This window comes from Gadus macrocephalus, chromosome 4 (assembly GCF_031168955.1).
Source record: "Gadus macrocephalus chromosome 4, ASM3116895v1".
NCBI classification, from domain to species: Eukaryota; Metazoa; Chordata; class Actinopteri; order Gadiformes; family Gadidae; genus Gadus; species Gadus macrocephalus.
In genome coordinates this window covers 9,377,966-9,387,469 of record NC_082385.1, presented here as the reverse complement: position 1 = coordinate 9,387,469, position 9,504 = coordinate 9,377,966, and the positions used below count along the sequence as shown (strand labels likewise).

Below are 9,504 nucleotides of genomic sequence, written 5' to 3'. Positions count from 1 at the left end.
CGGGAGACACCGTTCAGGCGTTACGGTGCCCACGTGGTGTAGGTGTGCAGCACGCGCTGCTCCTGCCGTTGATCTGAGTAGCCAGAGGAGAAAAGATGAAGTGGCGTTCATTCCCCCTGCTGCGCCAACAGTAGCTAAACACCCCTCCTACATATAGGCTACACACTTTACACCCCACCTGGATATAGCCTACACCTCACTGATATATAGCCTACACACACTCACACCCCATCTTCATATAGCCTACACCTAACCTACATGAAGCCTACTACACACTCTATCCCCTATAGCCTACACCTCACCTATAGCCTACACCAAGTCTACACCTCACCATAGCCTACACACCACTCTGCTCCCTACCTTCATATACTGTAGCCTACACCTCCACCTACTTATAGCCACTACAGTACTACTACACCCTACCTACATTTAGCCCACAACTCCACGTAGACATGTAGCCTACACATTGGTCTACACCCCTCCTACATAAAGCCTACACACTAGTCTTCACCCCTCCTACATATAGCCTACACTAGTCTTCACCCCTCCTACATATAGCCTACACTAGTCTTCACCCCTCCAACATATATAGCTTACACACTAGTCTACACCCCTCCTACATATAGCCTACACTAGTCTTCACCCCTCCAACATATATAGCTTACACACTAGTCTACACCCCTCCTTCATATAGCCTACACACTGGTCTCCAACCCTCCTTCATATAGCCTACACACGTCTACACCCCACTTAGCAAACACCCAGCCGGCACCCCTCCTTCCTATACTGTAGCCTAAACACATGGTCTCATCCCACCTACATATAGCCTACACAAAGTCTACACCCCTCCCACAATTCCTGTGACCACCAACTTCCGGGTCCAAAACATTCCCCACCTTGTTCACTATAACAGGCAATCTGGCGCTCCAATCTGTATTTAGACCATCTATGAATCGGAATAATGACACACAGCATACGTTCGCATTTTCCCCCTCAGGCACCAATTAAAAAACCTGTTATGTTCCACGTCACTGCAACCCATGATCTCACATGAGGAAATCAATATGTCTTCAGGGTTTGTTTACAATTTGATGATGCTCAATGAAAGTCATAGTAGATTATAAACCCCAAAACCTTATTGCTTGGAATTAACATTATTTAATAACGGCCTAGTTTAGTTTGAGTATGTCAGTTACATTTATTATACTCTTGAAATAGATTTATAATGTATCTTTATTGATGTTTGCTGTACAGTACTTGTACCGTTATTTGAAAGGGATGCAATGAGGTTTCAGGATGCAATCAACGAAGTGACGTTTGTTTTGTGTCCTTATTGTCTCTTTAGGAATACTCTTGCAATAATAAAAAAGTAACAATTCTTTATTTCTTCTTTATTCCTAGTCCTTCCTATTTCGTTTACGTCCGATAATAATCAAAAACATACCATACTAACTTAAATCTGTATGATCTTACCCTACAGTAGATCTAAATAATAGATTCCACCACAAATAAAGACCTAAAATGGGCGTTACTGTGTAAAATATACATTGCAGCGTTTTTCTTGCGAGTGAAAGAAAGACAGTGAAAGGAGCTTAGAAAGGCAGGACTGCAATTGTCTCATACTCTGCACCCCAGGGTCTTTCACAGCAGCTGTCCCGGCAGTAAGCTTATGATGAGGAGGATGATTATGATATAGAGACCCACTTATAGAGAGACATGGGGGTATACTATGTGTAAGTACAGGAGAACACAGCGTCGATCTGAACAGTGTAAAGCCTTATGACACGGCGAGCAAGAAATACATGGAAGGCATTAGCAATAACTTAAGTTATTTGTAAATAGGGCCGAAAATAGCTAAATTATGACAAGTATACTAAGACTAATATTGACTAATCATAAAAAATTTAACACTATTGTTAAAGTAGTATGGAGAGTATGAATGATCAATAAATAACATAAATATTCCATATTATAATTTTAAGTTGAGGTTGACCATGAATATGTACATTGCATTTAGGTAATCTACATTGAACGAAAAAGTGACCAGAGCATGTGCAGCAGTGTTCAGGTGATTGATGATCAATACAACTCCTGCGGCAGGTTTAGAAGCCTGATGGCCTGGGGGGGAAAACGACGGCGCCGACAACGTTGAGCAGACGGCGGTCATGTGAACAGTCCATGCTCCTGGGTGGCGTGAGTCTTTGATTATCTTCCAAGATTTCCCGTATGGTCGACACGTTGCGCTGAGGGGAAATGACAGCCGATGACGCGCTCCAAGTCATCAGCCCCCTCTGAAGGAGCTTGTGATCAGCAGAGGACCAGATGCTACGCTTCCCGTCAGGAAGTCATGGATCCAGTTCACAAAGGGACGTGTTAAGAGCCATGATCGATCTAAGCGGGCATAAATAGTGTTGAATGCTGAGCTGTAATCTACAAACAGGAAGTGGTGGAGCAGATGTGGGTTCTGACGAGCCGCTCGGAGTCCTTCATAATGAAGGAGGTCAGTGCTACAGGGCTGGAGTCACTCAGGCAGGTGATGGAAACATCTGCGTCTGGTTCTTCCAGAGAGTCATTCACAACTGCAGGATTGGAGAGCTCAGAGCACTTATGCTAAATTATTGAGTTGAATGAGCTTAACTCTACTGTTTGCAATGTTCATTTTCTTTCTGTGTCATTGTTCTGTGGAAATTAATTCCTCCCCATTTTGATTCTGCATGGTCTTTAGATCTCTCTCCCTATCTTTCTCTCTCCCTATCTTTCTCTCTCCATCCCTTCTCTCTTAATCTTATCCTCTCTTCCTCCTCCTCTCCCCATCGCTCTCTCTCTCTCCCCATCACTCTCTCTGCCCATCTCTATCTCTCCATCCCTCATCTCTTTCCTTTTCATTTCCCACTCCCTCTCTCTCTCTCTCTCTCCTTATCTGTCTCCCATCTTCTTCATCTCTCTCATCTTCCTCCCCCTGTTCTTGGAGCAATGTGGTTCCAGAAGGGGTTCTGAGAGCCTCAGGGTGAGTGCTGGCCCATTTAAACTCCACGGAGAAAGAACAATCAACAAGAGCAAACCAAACTACATTCTGTTATTACATGTGGTAATTGGTAATAACATTAAATGTACTGCATGGAATGTCTGAAGAAGCATCATTAACTTAAATTAAGTATCATTAACTTAAAAACGCAGGGATCATTAAGATAGGGGTGAAACTTCAACATGGAAATGGTCGACATCCATCACTGTGCATTGTTGTTAGTCAACTCAAACTAAGAAAAACAATTGTAGTTCAAGGTCCATTGTGTAATACGTTTTATCTTATTTTTTTTACTAAACAAGCACTAGTAGAACAAGTTCCCTTTGACGATAGTTAAGGGGACATATTAGGAAAACAACACGTTTCCTGGCATTTGGCAGTCCGGCAGTCTGGGAGATGAACTGCCGCCGAAGCTGGCAGGTCCGGTGGGGGGAGCTCGGCTGCAGTCCGGTAGCTCCGGCGCAGGGAGCTTGGCGGCAGTCCGGCAGCTCAGCTCCCGGAGTAGGCCTACAATCCCTTTCTCCTCCATGTCGCGGTTAATGGACTTCAGAGAGTCACGGCCATAGTTCCTTTCCCCCCAATTCTTCTCAACCATGGCCGAGATATCCCCCACTACGAGTCTTTACTTGTTGTGGAAGTACCAGAGACGTAGGCCTAAGTGGCGGTGGGTCAATAGAGGGCGCTAGGGCGCCGCCCCTCCATGAAATTCACTTGAATATATCTGCCAACTATTAATCAACTATTATCAATACGAAATAAATCAACAAAAATACATAGCGTTTATCCTCGTTTAATTGTGTGATAGACCGTACTTGTCACTGCCAGCAACCATTTAAATGCGTATGGACGTCAATCATTTGGGCTAGGCTAGTTATTGGTCATTTGAAATAAAGCCCTCCTCCAAGTCAGGGGCGCCGGCCACGTTGAAGTCAATTTAAGCTTGCTAACCTTTTGCTGTCTATCAATCAGAGACAGCTTTTCATTGGCGGAAGAAAATTCGCCCTCGGGTCGCACCAGTGTGCGCCCCAGGCCAATGGTATCGTTTTTCTTTTTTGTTATCACCACATGATTGGAAAATTCAGCGAATCAATCAAATAGGCTACCTCCCTCAGCAGCAACCGCGCAACACAACTACATGTAGAGAAGAGATAGATGCTAACTAGCAGAGAGTTGTAAGCACTTTCACCCATTTGTGGAGGAATTGGACTCCCCCCCTATGAATCTGAATAGTAGGTAGGCCTAATAGGTAATAGGTAGTGGCCATCCCCAAAATGCAACAGAATACAGGAAATCCCCCCCCCCCCCCCCCCCCCCCATATGATTAATAAAGACTTCATAATATCATCCGAGGGGCACATAGCTTTTGGCCGTGATATTAGATATAATATTATATAAATACCCATATATAATATTGTTATTATTATATTATATTATATTATATTATATTATATTATATTATATAGATATAGAGCTCCAGGAGTCCGCAAACGGCAAAAAATCCCTTCTCCTCCATGCTGTGGTTCAGTCTGACAGCTCATTGGTCAATGGGCAGCAGCTCATTTGCATTAAAGCTACAGACACTAGAAACAGCGCATTCCGAAGGGACTGAAACAGAGGGGATTAGCGGTAGGGAAGATTTTTCCTAAAAGCTATTTCCAGCAAACAGCTTCAAAAACATGTTTTCTGGAACTCAAATAGGCCTACTATGTTTACTTGTTGGGAAAACACCATAAAATTGCTCCTTAAAAAGAAAGATCAAGCCGGCAGAGATAATCTCAACTATAGAACATATTCTAAAATAAAATGTCCTTTTACATTTGAGGCGATTGTTTGGTGTTATTTTTGCAATATCAATAAAATCATTTATATCATGGAACTTTGTACACCTCTGGCCACTTGGCGAAGCAGTCAATGAGCACTAGTATGTAGCTGTTCCCCCTGTCAGTGGCAGGGAAAGGGACCTCGGAGGTCAACGCCCTCCAAGAAAAATAAATAAACAATCTAAAACTATTATAACCCCGTCACACTGTGCAGTGTTTTGTTGTTGAAAATACGAAGCCTCTTTCCAATATATCACAGGCTGATTGGAGAGCACACAACATCTGCAAGCCGTCATCTTAAGTAAGCCTACTTTTCCTGTGTCAATGACACTAAGACTGCAGTGCATTACAAAGGGTTATTTTTGTCATCTGTAACACTTTATTTTAGAGCTGCGGGTTTATGAGCGACAAATAATGTTACGCAAGGCCTTTGAGGGGGTTCATTATTGTTGAGTGGGGGGAGTGCTATGGCTCGGAGAATTTCGCAACCGCTGATTCATATACAGCTGTATTTATTTCCCAATTGTATTTGTAGCTCTTATATAGCTCTGTAAATAGTTTAAACCAAACAATAAGTGTCCAGTGAACTAATTTTTAAAGGAGGGATAGTTTTCTAATGCACAGGAGATTCTTTTCTGCGGGGTAAGTCTGGGATTCTCAACTCTGATTGGTTTGAAGGGCTCTCCTCCGATTGGTTATGGTTAGGGTTAGGCTTAGGGTAACAGTTAACGGTTAACTTACCCTAAACCTAACCCTAACCCTAACCCTAAACTCCCGCAAACAGCTACGACATATGGTGCGTTTTATTATCCATCCGTCTCGGAGGTCCGAGGACCTCCGAGCGACACGCATGAACACAGCCCTTTTCCTCGGACGGCGAACTTGCTTGCTCGGATGAACTCAGAGGAGGCCGAGCAAAATTCCGAGACAGAATTCAAGATGGCTGCGCCCAGTGTGACTTGAAGTATGAACTGTTTTCATTGTGCTTGGACCGCTTTGGTGGTTTAAATGGCAATTTTAATCACTGGTATTACTGCAATACCTTACTGCGTCCGTATCTCTGCCTATGGCCTATAGCCTACTTATTTTGGAGCGCCTGTACTCTGCCAATATTACGCGACAACAGCTTTCCGGGTGGCGTCCCAGTTTTCCTCCAACGACCGAGCAAAACATAATAAAACTATTGAAGGGTGGGCGTGACGTCACATCCGAGGTCCGAGTCGGTTCGCAGAGAATACTCATTGGTGCGTCTTAGTATTCTCTGCGAACCGACTCGGACCTCGGATGTGACATCACGGCCACACTTCAAGTGGTTTATTATGTTTCGCTCTGTCGTTCAGCGTCGCTATAGGCGACCAAGGCGAGCGCCTAGGGCGGCAAATGTGTTGGGGGCGGCCTTAATTAATTGATTAAAATATACGAAACCAGTGAAATGAGACCAAACATGCTCCCAAATGGATGTGAGAAGGGAGGGGGGGGGGATTAATTGTCAGGGCGCACTGAAACCCTCACCGTAGTACGCAGGACAATGCGTACTACGCATTGTCGTCGTCGTCGTCCCCGCCCGCTCGGAGTCGCCTAGTGCAGGGGTCCCCAACCTTTTCAGCATCATGGACCGGTATGATTCTCCGAAAGGTTTCACGGACTGGGGGGGGGGGGGGGGGGGTATGTTGGGCAGAGGTTGCCAAAAATGCAAACATGTTATATGCAATCTAACAACTGCATATAGACTTATGGCATGTAAAAGAGGGACAGTATTGCGAAGTAAATTGAGTTTATTAAGTGTGCATGCATTTTGCATGAATTATTATTATTATTTTTATTAAAATAAATAAATAATCTTTCTCTGCGGACCGGTACCAAATGACCCACGGACCGGTACCGGTCCGTGGCCCGGGGGTTGGGGACCGCTGGCCTAGTGCACCGAAAGGGCCAGCGCCGGCCCTGGCTGCAGGTCTGCTTTCCCGAACTCACCGTAGGCGGTACAATTTTCCCGGTAAAATGTTGGTGTGGCATTGCCACACAGAAAATTGATACATTTGCTTCAGAAAACTTGTCTGTGTGTGTATTATGCAAACTAGAATTTGCCTGTCCACCAACAAAGTTGATTTTTTGTAACGAGGAGTAGGCCTACTCGAGTAATCTCCTCACACCCATCCCTATTACCCATTAGTGTTGGCTTGTTTGTTCGCGAACCGGTTCAAATGAACGAGTCTTTAGGACGAACGAACCGAACCGTTTCTCTCGTTCATCTCGTTCACCATTCGATTCACCGGAAACTCGACTGAACAAACGATCGAGTTTCCGGTAGCACTAACTCCACTGAGTCTGACTAACTCAGCTGAGAACCGTGCAATGGCGTGCATTCCATGATGCGATTTACCGCTGCCGGAAACCAGGCTGAACGAACAAACGATTCGCGAACGACTCCTCCCAGTTCAGTCGAGTTTCCGGTAGCACTGAGTCTGACTGACTCAGCTGAGAACCGTGCAATGGCGTGCATTCCATGATGCGATTCACCGCTACCGGAAACTAGGTTGATTCGCGAACGACTCCTCCCAGTTCAGTCGAGTTCCGGGTGAATCGATTCACCGGAAACTCGATTGAACTGGGAGGAGTCGTCCGTGAATCGTTTGTTCGTTCAGCCTGGTTTCCGGTAGCGGTAAATCATGGAATGCACGCCATTGCACGGTTCTCAGCTGAGTCAGTCAGACTCAGGGGAGTTAGTGCTACCGGAAACTCGACTGAACGAACGAACGATTCGCGAACGACTCCTCTTGGCGAACTGAATCACGCGAACTGGGTCACGGAAACGAATCATTAAATCCACCACTACTACCCATAGTTAGTGTACGGCAACATAACCTGGACAAACCACACGAAGCACTGCGGTGCATCTAGAGCCGGTAGGACTAACAATGGAAACTTGTTAAATTTATAATTCTTATGATATTAAGATCTATATTTATATTAAATACAATAAAAAATATCAGATATTGGGGGGATGGGGAGACTTTTTTTTATTTGGTGGGTTCCAGACGCGTGCCATCCATATTGGCAGGTGGAGCATGCTCCCAAAAAAATTGTTCCTCAATAAATCATTGCTCCAAGTTTATGTTTAATAATGTGATTGTCACATTAACTATCTATAGTTTATGTATACAGGCTTTCCGACTATTTTTGGTCTGTTGATGTCAAATTGATGGTGGCGATTCTAGTTGAGTTTAGCGTCCCTCCGTATTTCTCGCATAACCCTGCAGGCTGCAATAAGAATTACAGCCTGTGTTGTTGTTTAAAATCGAATTACTCCGCCTGTATCTTTCGGCATTGAAGCCTATTTATTTATTTATTTCAGCAGGTATTAAAATGGTATACCTGATTTCATACCTCATTTAAACAGCTGTTATTGAGAAATACCTGATTTCAAAAGTGTTGTTATTGAGAGATTTGCACACATCGTCGGGCCATGTTCCAAATCGAAGGTCTGCTTAATTGATGACTTGTATTTCTACTTTTCATGTATTTGCAATGCACTCGCTAAGCCTGTTGTTAAATTGTTGTTAGATTGTTAAAATAAAATATGGAAGAAATAACTTCCCTATAATGTCGAATTTGTCATTTGTGACTTGAGTTGGTGTTTCCATTGCACATATAGGCTCATATAGGCTATTACATATATATACACATATACACATATACACATATAGGCTCACCCCACATCACTCCTCCTTCAAATGTCTAGCTGTAAAACTCTCAGGCCCCAAACCCACTATCATTGTCACCATTTACAGACCACCAAAACCCTCTGCCGTTTTCCTCAATGAATTCTCATCACTACTTACATCTGTATGTGCAATGTCCCCCACTGTTATCCTCCTTGGTGATTTCAACATCCACATTGACAACCCATCCTGTACTTTTGCTAATGGCTTCACATCACTTCTGGACTGTCTTGGCATCACACAACATGTCAACCTCCCAACCCATAACAAAGGTCACATTCTGGATTTAATCTGCTGCACTGACATCACTCCCACTAACCTTGATGTCATTGATTTCCCCATCTCCGACCACAAAGCTGTACTTTTTGACATTCATACCCAACTACACAAAACCAAGGAACAACGGACCATCTCCTTCAGAAACATCAAACTTATCAACACCACAGACCTCTCCACCCTGATCAGCTCCTACCCCAACCTTCCCCCAGCTTCCTCCCTGACTGACCTGGTGACTCACTACAATAACTGCCTCTCCTCTTCCCTCACCACCCTGGCCCCCCTGAAAACCTGCTCAGTCTCATTCACCCACACTGCTCCCTGGTTCACTCCTCATCTGCGCCAGCTCAAAGCCACTGGTCGTCGACTGGAGCGACTCTACAATAAGACTCAACTCACTGTACACCGCCAAATGTATTCGGACCACCTCCATCACTACAAGAATGCCCTCACCACTGCCAAAACCTCATACTACTCCAACCTCATCAACACTGGTAAAGGCAACAGCAGAGTCCTCTTCTCAACAGTCAGCCACTTACTTCAGCCTCCTAAAACCCTCCCTCCAGACATTTCCACCACCCAATGCACTGCGTTCCTGGACTTCTTCAGCTCTAAAATCAACACCATTCACCAACAACTGGCCTCATCTCGCACCCCCTCT

General features: G+C 44.5%; 1 protein-coding gene across 2 annotated transcripts in view; it reads right to left on the bottom strand.

Moving 5' to 3' along the window:
* cabp1b (calcium binding protein 1b) overlaps positions 1 to 787 on the bottom strand; it is a 12,390-nt gene extending 11,603 nt beyond the window's left edge. The window contains exon 1 of one of the 2 annotated variants that reach the window (XM_060050053.1): positions 1 to 787. This exon is cut by the window's left edge and continues 780 nt beyond it. In XM_060050053.1, the coding sequence (XP_059906036.1) occupies positions 1 to 111 (111 nt within the window). In that variant the 5' untranslated portion in view covers positions 112 to 787. The other variant, XM_060050052.1, reaches the window with a different exon arrangement.
* Between the last annotated feature and the right edge of the window lie 8,717 nt (positions 788 to 9,504).